Source organism: Apium graveolens, chromosome 3, assembly GCF_009905375.1.
Source record: "Apium graveolens cultivar Ventura chromosome 3, ASM990537v1, whole genome shotgun sequence".
In the NCBI taxonomy this organism is placed as follows: Eukaryota; Viridiplantae; Streptophyta; class Magnoliopsida; order Apiales; family Apiaceae; genus Apium; species Apium graveolens.
The window spans coordinates 271,924,942-271,944,812 of record NC_133649.1 but is presented as its reverse complement, the minus strand read 5'-3'; the positions used below and the strand labels follow the sequence as shown (position 1 = coordinate 271,944,812).

Below are 19,871 nucleotides of genomic sequence, written 5' to 3'. Positions count from 1 at the left end.
ATAAATTATTATTTCATCGAGATTTTACTATATAATCAAATCGTACAAATAATTAACTTTAATACTTTATTTGTCAAAATTTTGTATAATTAATTACTTCTTAAATAATATTTGAAATTTACACTCTAAATTAAGTTATTTGGAATTGAGCCTTAAAAATTATGGAGTTTAGTTTGTCACAAAATAAAAATCCTTTTAACTTTTGACACGTATTTTAAAATATAAAGAAAGTACTTTTCTTTTCTTTTTTCTGAACTAAAATTCAATATTTATATATTTATATAGGAAAAAGAATTTGAAAAAAATATACTATAGTTTTTCTTTTACATCTTAAACTGCAAATTAAAAGTTAAAACAATTTTTATTTTGATACACAGATCCACCCTTTTATTTATACATAAGGGTTTATTTCATCTATGAATTAATATAATGACACCTTGGAGAACGATTTCGATGCCTGCTGCATTTCTGTTATTTATTTACTTATTTACTTACTTACATATTTATTTATTTAAGTAGTAGAAAGACTGTTTATAAATTTGTAAATAATAAAAGAAAATAGGTTGAAGTCCCATACTAGGGTAGGGGAGTGGCGGTCACTGGGTCTTCTTCTCCCGGGTATTCGTAGATAAAATAAAACTTGCTCACACACCACCCCATTTCGTGTGGGAAAGGAGCGGACATACACACAGATATCTATGGCTCGAATAGCATGTCATCAATTGGTACCATCATCGATGGCTCTTCTTCCACTCAAGTCTACTCTACTCCATCCTACCTCTGCTCTCCTCTTGAACCCAAGCTTATCTTTAGCAATTGGACTTGGAAGCCGCCATTATTCTTCTAAGATTACCATGAGCTTGAGGGCTGGTATTGTTGGTCTCCCTAATGTTGGAAAATCTACTCTCTTTAACGCTGTTGTCAGTCCCTCTCTCTCTCTCTCTCTCTCTCTCTCTCTCTCAGAAAAAAGCTAAGACATCTGTAAAACAACTCAAATTTGACCTCCCTTCCCTCAATTTATAGCTTGATAACTTGTATATTTTTAAAGTTATGACCAAGTTATCTATATTAAAATTTACTAGGACCAATTGGTCGGGATTTGTTGTTGATTTTCCAATTATGTCCTATGTTATATAGTTTGTTGGATCACATTAATATACAGTTAATATTATTAATGAATGTTATCGTTGATTGATAAGGTGTTTCGTTCAGGTCTTGTACTACTTTTATTGTCAGACTAAGTGTGACAACATGAATATACCTTGCAGGTTGAGAATGGAAAGGCGCAAGCTGCTAATTTTCCTTTCTGTACAATAGAACCAAATGTAGGAATTGTTGGTGTACCTGATCCACGTCTTCAAGTACTTTCTGACCTCAGCAAATCTCAACGAGCTGTTCCAGCATCTATAGAATTTGTAGATATTGCCGGGCTTGTTAAAGGAGCTAGTCAAGGGGAGGTGATTTTCAATTATTTATTTAATTTCCTTTCATGTTTTCTTGGTATTATCTGTAATTTGTTCTTTAGGTGTTATCTGGTCTCTTTAGCTTATGTCACAAGCTCTATTATTTAAATTACTGCAGGGCTTGGGTAACAAGTTTCTGTCACACATTCGTGAAGTGGACTCCATACTCCAGGTAAAATTTTATATGCAAAGAGATGTTACTAGCTTTTAATAGCTTTTTGAAAGTTTTAACAGTGGGAGCGTGGTTAGAATTGCTATAAGTTTTACTTAAGCATGTGTGTTAAGAGGGAAGTAGGATTTGAGATGTAAACTTTACTTTGGATGTATGATTTTTATTTTGTAGTTTAAGTATCTGGAATGCATTATGACTTAAAAGATCTATAATATATTCTTTTTTTATCACCCTCCTTTTCTCAAAATAGTTCAACATGATATGTGACGTATATTTGGAACATGAGTGCAACTTTTAAAAAATTGTTTCATTTCACCAGCTTTGAGATTAAGAGGGCAATAGGACTGTAATGTAGAGACATCTATAACTTTGGGTCGTAGATATCATATTTTGGTATCAGTATTTAGAAGTTGCAGCTTTCTGTTTCAGCTTTATGATTGCTTACCCTGACCAATTTTAAATAATTTAGGGGGTGTTGTTATTCATGTAAGATAAATATCTAACCATGGAATCATCAGTTAAAATTTAATAAGAGGCTAAAAACTCTATAGCATTGTATCACTGACATGCATCATCAGTTACAGATAATTCAAAGCTTAGTAACTTCATCACTCTAAAAACTGAACATATGACTGGGAATTAGCATAGACCATGTCTGCATATATATTTTATTCTTCCTTTTTTTATATAATTATAGACGATTATGTGGAACTATTAGAAGTTCTTGATTTTGTATTTTAAATGTCAATTAATCCTTATTATTAAAGACTCTTTGCAATTTTCAGGTTGTTCGCTGTTTTGAGGATAATGACATTGTTCATGTGAATGGAAGAGTAGATCCAAAGTCTGATATAGATGTCATCAACTTAGAACTTGTTTTCTCGGATGTAGACCAGGTATGATATTATATATTTTATCTGCTATCGTAGAGGGAATATGAATATCAGAGGAGCTACTCTGCACATTTGTTTTTAAATTTTTAATCTGTTTACTTTAAAATCAGTTTGTTCCGGACATCATACAAGATCTAAGAAACTAAATGCACTAATGCAGTCATTGGATAGTTTTGAGTGGATAGTCATTATAGATTATAGTTTGCTTCTTATATCTTGCTCAAGTAAAGTGGGTGTTTGATTTATATAGAAGTACTTCAGAAGGTACTTATCTTCCTATTGTTGGTGGTAGAAAATGGTAAAACAAACGGGGGAGAGTTTTGATTATCTATCTTATTTTTATTTACAAAGAAATGCAACAAAAGAAGAGTGAATTTTGCTATTTGTATTAGAAAAAGGTGTAGACTCAGGAGTGCCAGAAGTCAGCGGTGTGAAAGTTTCTGATCTAGAGTTCGAACCTCTCTCCCCCCCCCCAGAAAAACAATCAAATGCGTTGGAAATTATGTCAACTACGCAAAAAAGGTGGATGTAGATAGTTCTGTTTGGTCCTGGTATTCGGTCCTGATTTACATTAATGAATATGTTTCTAGTGAGTTATAAAGCATGCTACGGATCTGACATGCGTCATCGGTTCTTTGTTGTATTCAGTGTCTCATGTAAGCCCCAATATTGTGAAATTCAAAGGCCCAAACAATATAACAATTATCTAACTGATATGGAAAATAGGACAGTCTCTTATCAATGAGACAGGCAATGATTAACCGTAGAAAGTAAAATGCTGAAATATAAATGTAGTAATATGAGAATTGAACAATGTAAAAAATAACAGGAGTTTTCACTTGGTTCGGCCCCTAATCCTAGTCTATGGCCTACGTCCAAGTCCCTATGCCAACTAGCATTGAGAATGTATTATATCAACTTCAATAAAAGAACTTACAATTTTTCCTTGATTACAAATGAATAGCACCAAAAGAAACCCTTTTCCTAGCAAACCTTGCTACCTAGCACACTTGCTAAACCTTAGTCCTCTGACTACCTTTGCTATCCTTTGAAATCAAGTTTTGCCAAACGCATCTTGATCAGGAGCTTTACCATCACGTTCTCGGAGCCAATCAAAAAACTTTGTCTTGTATTCTTCCCTGGTCATCCCAAAAACAGATGGAGGAGGAATGGCTGGTAAAGGCAGAGGAGCAGTAATCTCTTCAAGCGTACAGTCTCCTATCCAATCTTTCTTACGATGCCAGTACATCTTAGCCTTGTCCTGCATCGCAGACAGCTGCTGAGACAGGAACTTAGTCTCAGATCCTAGCTGGAAAAACAGCTTAACAAATTCCTTCTCCCATGCTTTGGCGGTGGTGCACATACCCTCTTGTAAAGAACCGAACTCAAAATCTACTGTCTTTGCTAATCTTTTATCGTGAGCATACAAAACATCAAGCTTAGAGTTGATAGCATCGAGTGATTGACAAACTTGTTTGTTTAACAATTCATAAGAGGTTCGCATCATGCTAACCTGAGAAGTGAGGGAACCTAAGGACTCTACTGAAGCAAAGTGCTGATTTAACGAGGCTAAAGCAGCAGAGTTCTCATTTAATTTGGCTAATAAGGAGTTGAGAACAGTAGTATTATCCTGGTCATTTGGCTCAGAAGCATAGTGTGGTGATTTGGGCAACCCACCAAACGAACGATGAGCATCATCAAAGAGTAAATCATTTGGATCAGAGACTACAAGACCATTTGTAGTCAAAACCGACATATCAAAAACAACATTTAACTTTTCTGACTTAACAGACTCAAAAGGAACACAAAAATAAGTAAAAATCTTTGTCAACAGGGCTGGATAAGGAAGGTGCATGGATTCATGTTTCGAACAATGACTCATGTTTTTAATAATTAATGATGCAACATCACAAGGGATTTTCTTAATAAACATAGACAATAAAATGGAATCCTGAAAAGTCACTCAGTCTCTCCCACTCTTATGAGGCAAAACGTTTGTATGAAACAATTTAAACAATAGCAAAGAAAGAGGGGTTAAGTCTGATACCGAGGGCTTCACGGACACATCAATGAAGTTCTCACCAACAAGCTTTTAAATGCTCTTCATACTGCAATCCAGGAACATCCATGAAAGCTTGATGTGTCGTAAACGGGTAAACACCTTTGTCGGACATATTCCCAATACGAGCAAGCATATCGGCCTTGAATAAGATCGGGGTACCATGCACATCAGAAAATACCAAATCATCATGTAAAAGCTGGAGATTAGCGTAGAACTCTCGAACCAAATCGGGGTAGACAACATCAGTTGGAGATAGCAACGATTCACAGCCTTGAGTTTTGAACAGATCAAACACACCAACACGAGTCAACAAATCCACATCACATAAACGCTCTTTCAGAATGGGCTTGGATAGAATCTTGGAACCGCTTGCTTTTGCATGTCGATCAAACGAGTCGTGAGATGCTCCACTGGAGAATTCTGATTCCAGTTTACTAATACGACGACGCTTGGAGCCTGAGGCACCAGCGGTTGGGGTTTGGTGTGTGGCGGATCTTGATGGAGTAAAGTGGGTTGATTGACGAGTCATGGTTAGAGAGAAGAGAAAGAGAGAGGATTTTGAGAGAAAAAGTGAAGCAATGAAGAAACTGAAAAGATTAGAAAAAGAAAGTATATATGAGTGAGTAGAGGAAGAGGTAGAAGTGGAAACGAAAGAGAAGAGTTAAGAGAGTACAGATTTTGAGATACATGCACGAGAAAAGAGGAGAGAATATGATAATGACATATCAAAGATTTACCAAATCTAGTTGCATGTACATGTACACGGTAAAACACGTAAATATTAATAATAAAATAATTATAAAACTTAAAACATACACAACTACCACACATTAATACATATAAAAATATATATAGAATATTAACGAGCTAAAACAAATATTCTGGAATAGAAATAAAAAAAATAAAGAAAAACAAGAAAAACAAATTAAAATCTCAAAATAATACACATAAAATCACGTAACAAATTACAAGGAACACAATACCTAATTCACGACGCATTATACAAAAATGATCTTCAGCTAAGGACTTAATGAAGATATCTGACGCTGTTTCTCAGTAGATATGTAAAAAAGCTCAATATTACCTTTAAAAACATTATCTCGTAGAAAATGGCGACGAACATCAATATGCTTAGTACGAGAATGCATGACAGGATTTTTAGAGATATTAATTGCAGAGGTATTATCACAATAAATATGAATATTTGAAAAAGAAATACCGAAATCCTGCAATGTTTGTTGCATCTACAAAATCTGAGCACAACAACTATGTACTCTCCTTCTGCAGTAGAAAGAGCTACAAATATTTGCTTTTTACTATGCCATGCAACCAAACAATCACCTAAAAATTCACAAGCACCACTCGTGCTTTTTCTATCAACCTGTGACCCTGCATAGTCAGCATCTGAAAACCCGATTAAGTCAAAGGAAGTGGAGCTTGGATAAAACAATCCCAAGTCACTCGTACCTTTTAAATATTTAAAAATACGTTTAACGGCATTCAAATGAGATTCTTTAGGTTGAGACTGAAAACGAGCACACAAGCATACACTGTACATAATGTCTGGATGAGAGGCAGTTAAATATAAAAGAGATCCGATCATACCTCGAAATTTAGTAACATCTACAGGTGTACCTTGTTCATCTTGAGTTAGCTTAATTGAAGTACTCATTGGTGTAGCTTTAGGTGTAACATGTTCAAGTGCAAAATTGTTTGAGTAGATCCTTAATGTACTTGCCTTGGTGAATAAATATTCCTGCATTAGACTGATTAATTTGCAATCCTAAAAAGTATTGTAGTTCACCCATTAGACTCATATCATATTCCTTATGCATGCAGTTAGAAAACCACTTACACAAAGATTCGTTAGTAGATCCAAACACAATGTCATCTACATAAACTTGAACTAAAAGAAAATGATCATGTTTATGAAAAATAAAAAGAGTAGGATCGAGTGTACCACGAGTGAAACCATTGTTTACAAGAAATTGACTGAGACGCTCATACCAACACCGAGGGGACTGTCTCAATCCATAGACAGATTTCTTGAGCCTGTAAACATAGTTAGGATATTTTTCATGAACAAAACCTGGAGGTTGTTTGACATATACTTCTTCCTTGAGATAACCATTTAGAAAAACGCTCTTGATGTCCATTTGATAAAGCTTGAAGTTTTTGTGAGCTGCAAAAACCATTAAGATTCGAATAGCTTCCAATCGAGCTACTGGAGCATAAGTCTCGTCATAATCAGTTCCTTCCTATTGGTTGTATCCCTGAGCAACCAAACGAGCTTTGTTTCGAATAATGTTGCCATCTTCATCTTTCTTATTCTTGAAAACTCAACGAGTACCAATGATCTTGGCATCCTAAGGAGGCGGGACAAGTTTCAAACATCACAACGCTCGAACTGATTGAGTTCTTCTTGCATTACAACTGACCAATGTTCATCTGCAACAGCTTCTTGAGCATTCTTGGTTCGAACTCAGCAACAAAAGCGCAGAATGCGCACAGATTGTGAAGTCTGCCACGAGTTGAGATTCCTTGATCCAAATCTGTAAGAAGATTATCAAGAGGATGATTCTTCACTGTTCTAGAAGACTTTGGAAGACGAATATTGCTCATTTCTTCTTCATTAGAATTGTCTGCCTGGAACTGAATAGGAGTAGTCTCATTTGAATGAGACGAACTCATTTCCGCTTGTGAAGATTTGACCCATGGAGAAGCAGTGAATACATTTGGAGAATTATCAGGAGTCTTTGAAGAACCACAAGAATTATCAGAATCTTGAGGAGAACCTGGTGAATCACCAAAAGACCGAGACGAGCTAGGAGAATCTTCACTGTTAGACTTGTCTGAAAGAGACTGACTCTTTTGAGAAAGAAGCTGTCTCATTTGAGAATGAGACAACAAATCTGCATCATCTTCTTCAATTTAAGAAAGATTACGAGTAGATTCATTGAAAGCAATGTTGATAGATTCTTCCACTTTGTTCTTGTCAGGATTGTAAACACAATAGGCTTTGCTTGTAGTAGAATACCCTAAGAAAATTCCTTCTGTTGATCTCGGATCGAACTTGCGTCGATTATTCCGAGTATCTACAATAAAACATTTTGAACCAAATACTCGAAAATAACTGATGTTAGGAGTCTTTTTATTAATCATTTCATAAGGAGTTTTAAGCAATATAGGACGAATAAGTACTCTATTTAAAACATAACAGGAAGTGTGCACCGCTTCAACCCAAAATTTTCTTGGAAGCTTACTCTCATGTAGTAGAGTTCTAGCAGTTTCCTGTAGTGTCATGTTCTTGCGTTCCACTACTCCGTTCTATTGAGGAGTACGAGGAGCTGAGAATTCGTGAGTAATCCCTCTTGATTTGCAGAAGGTTATGAAATCCTTCTCGAATTCACCTCCATGATCGCTACGAATCGTTTTGAGCTTAAAAGAATACTTAGTCTCAAGGTTAGTAATAAGATCTTTAAACTCAACAAATGCTTCATCTTTAGTACGTAAGAATAATACCCAAGTAAACCGAGACTTACATAGCGTTCAGGACCAAAAAGATCAAGATGGAGTAATTGCAAAGGGTCAGTAGTTGATACTCGAATTTTAGCAACAAAGGAAGTTTTGACCTGTTTTCCTAGCTGACATGCCGAGCAAGGTTCCACCTTGTATTTAAGCTTTGGAAGACCTCGAATAAGACCATGAGATGATATCTTTCGAAGCAAATCCATGTGTACATGACCGAGACGCCTATGCCAGAGATTCTGCTGATCTTGAATAGTAGCAAGACATATTTCTTCGTGCTGTTCATCAAAATCTAGAACAAAAATATTTCCTTTTCTTTTGGCAACTAAAGCAAACTCATTAGTTTTAGTACCAATATTACAAACATCTTTATCAAATTTGACTTTATGACCAGCATCAGTAAGTTGACTTTACACTAATCAAAATATATTTTAAACCATCAACTAAACGAACATTAGAAATAGCAAACCTGTCATTACCAATAGTGCCTTTACCAATGATACGAACAGTGTTAGAGTCTCCAAGTGTAACTAGACCTCCCTCTTTAGCAACCAGTGAGAGAAACTTGGATTTATCACTGGTCATATGGCGAGAACATCCACTATCGATTATCCATTTATTACGTGAAACATGGACCTTCAAGCATACCTGCAAAAGTTGCTTTATCTCTCAGGTACCCACTTAACTTTGGGTCCTTGTAGGTTAGTATCACAGATATTATATAAATGTCTATCTGATTTCTTAATCCACATCTGAACAACATTAATAGATGCATTAACAGATTTATATCTAGTAGACAATCTATATGATGAGTTAGAAGAGTGGCCCTTGTTACCACATAATCTAGATTCAGAAGTAGTGTGACCAGATTTGTCACAATCTCGACATTTTTCATAAGGTATCTTGTATTTCATTGGAGCTCGCTTGTAACCACCTTGAAATGTACGTTTCTTGATTGATTCACATCATAATCCTCCTTTATCAAGAGAAGATTTTTGTTCAGCAAGTAAAGCATTCAGAGTTTCTTCAACATGAAAGCACTTTGCTAAATCTTTTTCGAGCTGTGCCACTTTTTTTTCAGTTCAGGAACCAAAGGATCAGGAGCACTGTCTCTTTCGACAGTTTCTGGATTAACAGAGATTGTCTCTTTCTTCAAGGCTTCAAGACATACATCCTTCATCTCAATCTCATTCTTGAGATATTGATTTTCTTTAGTAAGCTTAGATATCTTTTCAACCAAAGATCGATTTTTAGCAGCCAGAGTTTCATCTTTCATAAGATCATCCATTTCACCGAGAACTTCACTTGATGCTTGTTTTAAATAAGCATTGTTTTTTTTTTAGTTTTCTATTCTGAGCCTGCAAGGTTAGTACCGTTTGAGATATATTGGAATGTTACTATATTGAACATTATGTACCTCATCATCGTCACTGGAGCTGTCTTCGATTCCAACAAAACATAGTTGAGCCACTTCATCATCTGAATCGATCTCAACATCAAAATCATCGTCACTCCAGGTAAGTAATGCTTTCTTCTTGTTCTTGAGTTTGTAGCCGTCCTTTTTGAAATGCCCCTTTTTCCCACATTCAAAGCAAGTATCTTTGCTCGAATTAGCCTTATTATCTTTGTTGGGATTAGATTTGAAATCTTTCTTTGGAAACTGAGACTTCATTGGCCGTCTTGATGCATTCCTTTTGGCAAGAAATTTGTGAAACTTCTTGGTCAAGAGAGCAATTTCCTCGTCAGAATCATCAGGAGATTCATCTGCATCTGCGTTAAGTGCAAGAGTCATCTGCATCTGTGAAGCTGATTCTCGAATTCTTCCAATTCACTAAAGAGTGTGAGAGTGTCCATAGTAGAAAGAATATTTGAATCCTGCACTATGGTGACCTTAGGAGCAAACTTCTTTGGCATAGCCCTGAGAACTTTTCGATTGATTTCGGATTGAGGAATAGTCCTTTCCAGAAGAGAGACAGAATTCATCAAGGTTAAGAACCTTCCTTGAGCATCTTTGACACTTTCATCTCTTTCCAACATGAACCTTCATAATTACTCATTAGCATACTAAGTTTAACCTCACGTACCTTAGATGTACCTTCATGGCTGACTTTAATAGTATCCCAGATTTGTTTAGCCGTGGTACAAGCTGATACTTTTCGCAACTCAGTAGCCACAATTCCATTAAGTAGTGAATTCATAGCTTTCGCATTAGAATTCAGGAGATAATTCTTTAATAGACTTAGGCTTGCCTTCTTTCATTGGGACTGTGAAGCCATTCTCAACAGCATCCCATTCAAAAGCATCATTTTGGAGGAAGATTTCATGTGGAACTTCTAGACGTAATTTTAAGCGCCTTGAAGCAATGGCGGGTAATTGTTTGAATACTTGTTTGGTTGGGCCATGGATCGCTAGCAAAATAAACACTAAACAGAGAATTAAATGCACATGCTCTGATACCAATTGAAATTCAAAGGCCCAAATAATATAACAATTATCTTACTGATATGGCAAATGGGACAGTCTCTTGTGCAGAAAGTAAAATGCTGAAATATAAATGCAGTAATATGAGAATTGAACAATGTAAAAAACACCAGGAGTTTTCACTTGGTTTGGCCCCTAATCCTAGTCGATGGCCTACGTCCAAGTCCCTATGCCAACTAGCATAGAGAATGTATTATATCAACTTCAATAAAAGAACTTACAATCTTTTCCTTGATTACAAATGAATAGCACTGAAAGAAACCCTTTTCCTAGCAAACCTTGCTACCTAGCACACTTGCTAAACCTTAGTCCTGTAACCTTTGCTAACCTTTGAAATCAAGCCTTGCCACAACCCGACACAAGTTGATATGAATACACGATTATAGGTAATAAGAATATAAATTTTAACTTAAACTATATCTTGTTCGACTGGATATTTGAGTGAAAGAATAGAGAACAAGAAATGTATTTCAGAAGAAGATTAGATGTGTAAGCATTAGTCACAATTCTGAAATCACGAGTTGTATAAATAGCCACAAGATCTAACAGATTTGTTGTTCAAACAAATGGATGAGATAATGTTGAAAACTAGGTGGTTTGAAAACAATTTGAATAAGTCTTTGAAAGGATAATCTGTTAGTTTGTTGAAAGAGAGAAACCAAGTAAAAGATAAATCTTGAATGTTTCAAATAAGGTTTATAGGATAGGGTTTGTTTGAAATAAATAAGGATATGTCAAACTTGATTTACATACAACCCCTAACAAATATACAGTCTCCGGGAATGTCTGTGCATTGCTTGTCTCGGATAAGATTGTTGATTTATCATTCCGTTGCTGAAAAGAAATCATCATCAGAAACCTAGTAGATTAACATATTGTCCTAGGTAAGACATAATTGGAATAATGATCCGTGGACATTTATGTGATTTGTGTGGGAAGTGGACATGTAGCTACATAATAGCTATTAGGATGTGAAGATTATTTCTGGAACTGAATGTGCTGCACTATTTCTGGAACTGAATGTGCTGCACTCTGAAGTTACCAATTTCTTTTTTTAGTTCTGACTACCCTTCCTGCAATCTGAAGTTACCAATTTCTTTTTCTTTTTTAGTTCTGACTACCCTTCCCACCGGCATTTATGCTCATATCTGGTCTAACCTTCTCTAAGAACCATACGGACATGTGGAACCAGCGCTAAGAATGTAGACAAGATTATAAAAAGATTGATGTAGGACAAAATAGTGAAAAACAAAGATTAAATACTATTGTGTGATAAATTTGCAACCTAATCACCGCCCTAATGCAAAGGCCGAGAACAATTGATGGCAACCAATATTATTCCAAAAAAGTTATGTATAAAATCCAATCTGAATGATAAGTGGGGATTACATCAATATATATGGAGAATAGAGTACCTAATTAAGTGACTATGGCCCTATGATAATTGGGCTTATTATATAATCTACTAACTAAAAAACTACTAGCCCCACATAAAAACATATATGTAAATACACTAATTTTTCGACTATATATATAAATAAGTTATTTACTAATGAAAATAAAAGGCTCCTTTTATCTTCATTCCCGTTTCTCATAAAAAATTGGCGAGTATTGGTAGTATTACAACATGACATTACAACAATTTTTTTATTGAAGGCCTTGCTCCAAAATAATTTATATCATTTTTTAATGGTTCATATCTGTGTGTTATTCGATTGTACTGGCTATAAGACCCTTCTTAGGCACCAGGAAGTGAACCACATTGGACACTCCTAGTTTTTAGACTCTGTTACTGTAGTGCGGAGTATGGAACTGTAGTGCGGAGTATGGAATATTCAGTCACCAGACACTCCTAGTTTTTAGACTCTATTACTGTTGTGCGGAGTATAGAATATTCAGTCACCAGGCTCCCACCAATGGTGGGCCACCATGTTTATCCTGTAATGTGACAGGTACTTCACCTCAATTTAGGACTCCCTTTATACAGATTACATCCATTTATTAACCATATGCCACAGATGTGCATCTTTTGTTAACTCCGTTCGTACTAGTATGTAGTGTTGATTGCTTTAGTTAAGATATAAGTCTTTCTGTTATTGTTTAACTCAGCACATAATGTCTGAAGGCCTCCCTGCCTGTAGGACACAGCCTGTAACTATTTTTTGCGATTTTCATATATATATATATATATAAGTTTTTTGTAAAGCTCCATTGTACCATACTAAATAAGTTAAACTAATGGAACTAAACTGTAATGTTTACAAGAAATGCAGATTGAGAAAAGAATTGAGAAACTGAAGAAAGGGAAAGCCAATCCCCAAGCAAAAGCTAAGGTAACTCTTGCTTCCATTTTGTTCTTATTTTTCCAGGAAGTGAGTGGGAACTTTGCAGCTGATGAGTGATGTTTGAATATGTTGTATTCTCATTTTAGGAGGAAGCAGAAAAGTCTGCATTGGAAAGAATTCAGCAGGCTCTAATGGATGGAAAACCAGCTCGATCAGTTCCTTTAACAGAGTTTGAAAAGGAGTCTATAAAGCACATGTGTTTACTTACAATGAAGCCAGTCATTTATGTGGCAAACGTAGCAGAATCTGATTTAGCTGCACCCGAAGTAAATCCTCATGTCAAAGACGTGATGAAGCTTGCTTCGGAGTTAAAATCTGGAATAGTAACGGTCTCAGCACAGGTTGGTTGTAACTTCTTACTAACACTGCACTGTGTGTGTCTATGTATATATATATATATACAGAGATTTCATCTGGTAAAGATCGTGAGTTTTATTAGTGAAAAACATTATAGATAGAAACTATCTGTCACAGATCTAGTAACTTCTTAATCTTTTTATGAGTATGATTTGACATTCCCCGTCTTTAAAATAAATAAGGACCCATTATCAATTATCGCTTTGACATACTTGATGATCATTCTTATTACTATTTCCCTCTAGTTAAATGCGATTGATCGTTTTTTATACTTATTTGTTTAATACCATTGTCACACGTTTATTGAGCACAAATGTTGCTAAGGCTAGTGCTGTTGTCTTTGGAATATCTACTAGTTACTCATTTAGGGATTTTTTGCAGGTGGAATCAGAACTTACTGAACTTCCATCCGAGGAGAGGATAGAATTTTTGAACTCGCTAGGTGTGGATGAAAGTGGCCTTGGAAATCTTATCAGAGCAACATATGACCTTTTAGGACTGCGTACATACTTCACTTCAGGGGAAAAGGTGTAGTAACTTCAACACTGTGTAATCATTCTGCAAATATTAATTTCGGACATTAACCTTTTTTTCTTTTATTTCATACAGGAAACCAAGGCATGGACTATACTTTCAGGTATGTGTTACTTTTTGATTGTTGTCATAGATATATTCCTCTTGTGTTGTAGTCTTCACTCTTATTTTGCTTTATTACGGCCTTAAAATGAGTTACCTCCAAATTTCTATTGGATATACCTATTTGTGCGAATTTGACCGACAAATCAGGGAAACAGAAAAATAATTTTCTAGGTGGATGCAAAAGGCGGTAAAGGCATTCACGATACCATTTAAATGTGTGGACAGATAGTAGTAATAAATTTACAAATGCTGCTTCAGTTAATGGTTGTTATGTCTTAGGTATGACTGCACCTCAAGCAGCTGGAGTTATTCATTCGGACTTTGAAAAGGGTTTCATACGAGCAGAGACGGTGAGCAGCGGTTTTTTCTTTAGGGCTTCCTTTCCTTAATATTTCTAAGTATAAATAATGAAACAATATGCCTGTTTGACTCATGCCATTCTAATATCATATGCAAAATAATTGTACCTTGTATTTGTTATTTGCTTGCTTTTAAAGCTTGTTTTGCAATTTTGTGATTTATAGTGTATCATCCAGCCAGCGAGTTTAATCTCATATTGTATCTTGCATCGTATTTGTTTCTTTAGGTTGCCTATGATGATTTTGTTGCAGCTGGTTCACTTGCATCTGCAAGGGAGAAAGGACTTGTAAGTTGATGTGTTTCCTTTCGTATGTAACTTTTGGTTCTTTGCCCATCATTTCTTATTATGGCTGAAGAAATAAGAGAGTCTTTTTTTTAAAGAAATATCTACCACTTCTAATTTGAGAAGAGCTAAGAATTTTGGAGACTGTTTTCTTCAAGTTTTCTTTTGGTACAGGGGCATTCCAGTATTTTATGTTGTTTTAAGTAGGCGTGCCCTTCACTTTTATAATTATTGCAATAATAAAATCATATTAAACATGTTATTTTTTCGAGTATTTACATTTTCCGATTTGTGTTGCAGTTGATATACAATAATAATTTCTATTTATTGTACAGTTGAAAAGTTTTTGAATTTTTTATATATGTAGTTATTGAAAGGTATATATGTTTTTTTAATATGTATTATTACTTGTATATAGATGATAATTTAATATTTTAATATTGAATATATTAATCCAATGTAATTTATGTTATATGATTAAATGTTTATATATTGTAATAAAATGGTTTCTTAGGATCCGTGTTTTGAAGAGTTTATATGGTTTGTATATGTAGACAACTAGTTAAAAAGTGAAAGAAACTTTAAGCCATTAAATTAGGATATATTGTTATCGTTTGTAAAATAGGAGTGATCTTTATCTCTCTATTACCTTTAGGACCTAAATTTAAATTTTTAAGCAAATAAGGATATTTTTTTAAAAAAAATGGGGGTAGGGAGGGGCGGGGGTTCTCTGTAGGACCTCTAGGTGTGACCCTGAAGGGCCAAAGCCAACTTAATATTCTGCTCTTAAAGTAGGATGTACGCATACCTCACCCGAGTACAGTGGCTGACTTGTGGTTTCCGGAAAAAACCCTCAGCTTACACAATGCAATATACAGTAAAATAAAACAGATTTAAGAGCAACATATGTCTGATGGAATACAAGAGACATCAAGTGTCAATATATGAGATACGATGCACTAAAGTAACAGCAGTCCTAATAAACTCAAAGTGTAAATCTAGTAATATGGAAACCAAGTATTTTCTGGTCATCTAGGCTTATTAATGAACCTGTCTAAGTTGGCTTCTTCGTTGTTTAAGGTTTTAAAAATTACATAACAAGCTAAAATTTTTAGGGGTAATGGTCAAGTGTCTACTGTTATCCATTAGGTCACCACCCCTTTAAACAACCTCTTTATAAGAAAGAAGGATAAAGTTGAAATTAAGACAACATTGATTAAAGAAAAATAGATTAAGTATGAATTACACAAGACTTGATATGCATGTTTAATTATTTACAATCCATGTTACAGACATGGGGGTTTATTAAAAGTTGAATGAAGAGGACAAAAATCAAACTGTCAACTCTTGATTAATATTATATATAATACATGATAATTAACCTTATCATAACGAAATTATGAACTTCAGAACATTAATAGTAATAGTAGAGTAACTAATATATTGGTTGGAAATGTAATGAACCTCTTTATAAGAAAGAAGGATAAAGTTGAAATTAAGACAACATTGATTAAAGAAAAATAGATATTTAAGTATGAATTACACAAGACTTGATATGCATGTTTAATTATTTACAGTCCATGTTACAGACATGGGGGTTTATTAAAAGTTGAATGAAGAGGACAAAAATCAAACTGTCAACTCTTGATTAATATTTATATAATACATGATAATTAACCTTATCATAACGAAATTATGAACTTCAGAACATTAATAGTAATAGTAGAGTAACTAATATATTGGTTGGAAATGTAATGATGGGTCACTGAACCATGCCGAGGACTCTTCATGAGTGTTCTTATATCTTAAAACACTCTTTAATGAATCAGCAAAAGTGAAAAAAACGAAAAGAACACACTTTACCATGTCGCAGAAGCTGATACACAGTACACTGGGTATATGTTTGGTTTGATTACTCTTTACTATGTTGCACTATCCTCGAACTTTACAGGAATTCGTGTCAACAGATGAACTTCACAACAATAATTGAATCCATGTAAATCTTGAAATAAATTAACACACAACTGTGTGTTTGTGTGTGTAAATTTCAAATATATGTACAGTTTAGTGTACTTTTGCTACTTGAACTGCAGTTATCGTGTCATATAGTAGGGGTTAAAACCCTCAAACATAAAGAATATCCTGCAGTCTTTTTTTGGGGGAAGAGGGGGGGGCATCTGTAAAATAAATCAGGTTGACAGCAATTCTACCATCATAACCACCGACTTGCATGCATGCTATATTCTCTACTCATTGATCAAATTGGTTCATATATGTTTGATGTCCTATGCAGTTGAGATCGGAGGGGAAAGATTACGTTGTCAAAGAAGGAGATGTTATGCTGTTTCGTTTCAATGTCTGATCAAAATGGTGTACACCAACCGGAGTCTTGATCTTTCCAATTATGGTGGATCTGTGTTCTATATAACATACGAAGTTCTTTAGCGAATTATAAAATTTTGACGGAGTTATTCAATGGAGCGGCTGCAGCAGGCACCAAGTTCATTAAGATGAAATATACTGTAGTATGTTAAAGTTAACATCTACAATACTTGCTTCACAGTGATACATATACGAGTCAATCAACTAAAGAATTATTTGAATGATGTAGTATTAGTTTCCTCTTTGCGTCCATATAATTGTTAGTGTTTCTGTTGCGTGTTTCCGATAATTTGCAAGGCAAAGAGCAATAACCACACATGAAGAAAATGAAATGCCTAAGTGAGGATTTAGTGAATCTAACAAGTGTATTGTCTGTTCAACATATTTGCATGAGAATTGATGAGTATTTAATTTCAATCCTAAATGTGCAAATGGAAGGACGAGCAGAGGGTCCCCTCTTTGTTGTAATAAATTTGTATTTACTTGCTTGTAAGCAATCAATCACTAAGATCTCTAAATTTTTGCTTCAAGGTTAAGTTTTAAGCATCATTAGTTTCCAATTCTAGTGTTTGTGAGGTATTGAACTGGTTGATATGTTTCTTTGGGGTACTTGACTACTTGGTTGAATAAATAATGATGAGTTGATGACATGTAATTTTGGGAATTTGTAGAATTACCTTACAATAAACTAGGAGCCTGATCATGTTTTATTCAGCTGCAGCCTGCAGGCCAGGTCTGTGTGCCGACAGTGGCAGTCAAAACTACTGAAAAAGTTATTACTCCGGACTCATTGTCCTGCTCCGAACATCATGAAAACAAAATTTCGGTTGGTAAATTAGAGATTTGGCAAAATAATTAGTGGATTAAAAGAAATTACAAATTTGACTAGATAAATCTTTTGATTTTGGTATTTGGTAATTAATGGATTGAACTGCAGTTCCGACTTGGTCCTTGTCATTATCAGAGTGAGTTTCGCCCGTGAACAAGCCACCCCGGGATACACCACAGGTTGGGTTTGAGAGCCGTGTGATGGTTCAAGATAAAAAAATTATGATTCGGATAATTTTTTTGAAAAAGAAAATAATGGAGGCCTAGAGGCTAAAATACCGTTACATTTTTTTCCCAAATAATATTATAAATGACAATTTTGCTGATAATAATATGAGATCATGTATGTGTATATATGCGTCTAACGAATTAAAATTCGTCATTTCTACCATATCATGTTATAATTATTTTGGGGAAAAAATTGGAGCGCTTAGATTTAGTTTTGTTTAGGTAGAAGATTGGTAAAATAATAACAATAATAACAGCTCATCGTTATTTATACAACTCGCTGTTAATTGTGAAATGTCCATCAACATTTATTATAATTAGGTTAACTAATCATTTTTCACCCTTAGTTGAACAATACATCTCTAAAGCTTTCAATCTGCAAGAAATCGATATCTGCCAAAGAAAACCAAAGGAAGGAAATTACAGAAATCTTTTTAATCTCCCGGCTCAACGTAAGCTAGATGTGGTTTAGAAAATGAGACAATCTTGGGGACAAGGATTACATATCAGATAAGTATAGGCCCGGATACAGAGATCTGTACTTTGCGTCACTTTGTCGTACATTAATTCATGGATCATATTTGAATCCATAGCATCCCATTATCCATGCATACGTCGAAATATGTAAAACAAAATCCGCAGATCCAGAGTTTTCGATCCATTTAGATATCTTGTCATCCATTTTCGTAATATTTAAACAGGGGAGATGGCTTGTCTTTGTCATTAGGCTCTCTAAACAATATATAGGGCCTTGCTAATTACTACTTGCAAGTTGTCGCTCTGGGGGTCCTCCAAGCACCCGCAAATAAAGACCCTTCACCCACTTATATTCTTCATCCCCATGTAATAATTTATTATTCTCTTTTTTTGCTAGATCTCTCTAGTTCACAGTGTATATCAAGCCTTTAATATCTGCTTAATGCTGTTAAGCTAATATAGAAGAATGAAGAAGTTGAATTTGATGTTACGGAAGTGCAAGACGTTGTCGAGACAACTAGGACGAAGCTCGTCTTACAGTAGTTTGCGGTCCAAGTCTACTAGAGATGCACTATGGGGCACTGATCAATATCATAGTGGTGGTGTTGCTAATAACGGAACTGAGCATCGTGAAACGATAATTGTTGGAAGCTCAAGACGACGATATGCTGTGAAGTCCGAGTTCTTAAGTCATCCTTTGTTGAGTGCTCTGATTGAGAAATCGAAGAAGCAAAACTCAGGATGTGGCAATGATATTATAGCGGTGAAATGTGAGGTGGTGCTGTTTGATCATCTCTTATGGATGCTTGAAAATGCTGATCCAACCAATCTTACGTCGGATTCACTTGAAGAACTGGCTGATCTCTACGTCGTCTCATGATTCAAATCATACATAATGAAGGAGTCCAAGACCTTTCTAATTTTTGGTTGCGGCTGCCTGCAGTAGTATCTTTCAGTAAGCCTGCAACATCATTGTATTGATTTTTTCTTTCTTTTTTATATCTGGAGTTATGCATCATTCCTGCACTAGCACATTTGGTTCAAAAAATGGATCAAGACCAATAAGTTTGATGTATCCCCCTTCATGTTGTTTTTGTTAAAAGCTTACCCTTATTTCTCGGTCAAATTCAATATTTTGATGTTTGTAGTTGTATAAATTTACACATAAAAGTCTGGTTTGTTATTGTTGTCGGCAGCAGAGTACTTTTCATATTTATAAATTTGTCAGATAGATTTAGTATCCGCTCTAAATATATGTTGCTAAAACCTAAACATAGATCATGTATATGGAATGTAACTATCTCAGCGATTCCGAAATCACAAATCCAATACTTACAATTTTCGAAAATCATGTTGGGTAGCGATTAGGGATG

General features: G+C 34.9%; 2 protein-coding genes across 2 annotated transcripts; both read left to right on the top strand.

Annotated features, from left to right (window-relative positions):
• Window positions 1-574: 574 nt before the first annotated feature.
• Window positions 575-17,320, top strand: LOC141713326 (uncharacterized). The gene is made up of 11 exons (XM_074516689.1): window positions 575-920; window positions 1,269-1,457; window positions 1,582-1,635; window positions 2,421-2,531; window positions 12,873-12,932; window positions 13,031-13,285; window positions 13,683-13,829; window positions 13,911-13,938; window positions 14,220-14,290; window positions 14,527-14,586; window positions 16,877-17,320. The coding sequence occupies exons 1-11, from the start codon at window positions 699-701 to the stop codon at window positions 16,943-16,945; spliced, it is 1,266 nt and encodes a 421-aa protein (XP_074372790.1). The 5' UTR covers window positions 575-698; the 3' UTR covers window positions 16,946-17,320.
• Window positions 17,321-18,964: 1,644 nt separating this feature from the next.
• On the top strand, window positions 18,965-19,378 carry LOC141715018 (auxin-responsive protein SAUR76). Its single transcript, XM_074518506.1, has one exon. It carries the CDS (start codon window positions 18,965-18,967, stop codon window positions 19,376-19,378), a length of 414 nt encoding a protein of 137 aa, XP_074374607.1.
• The last annotated feature ends 493 nt before the right edge of the window (window positions 19,379-19,871 follow it).

What these genes read in the sequence shown, in the direction of transcription:
- LOC141713326 (XM_074516689.1), top strand. Translation starts at nt 699, where the DNA reads ATGGCTCGAATAGCATGTCATCAATTGGTACCATCATCGATGGCTCTT. An exon ending in CTACTCTCTTTAACGCTGTT is followed by an intron (nt 921 to 1,268) that starts GTCAGTCCCTCT and finishes TATACCTTGCAG; the next exon opens with GTTGAGAATGGAAAGGCGCA. An exon ending in TAGTAACGGTCTCAGCACAG is followed by an intron (nt 13,286 to 13,682) that starts GTTGGTTGTAAC and finishes GATTTTTTGCAG; the next exon opens with GTGGAATCAGAACTTACTGA.
- LOC141715018 (XM_074518506.1), top strand. Translation starts at nt 18,965, where the DNA reads ATGAAGAAGTTGAATTTGATGTTACGGAAGTGCAAGACGTTGTCGAGA.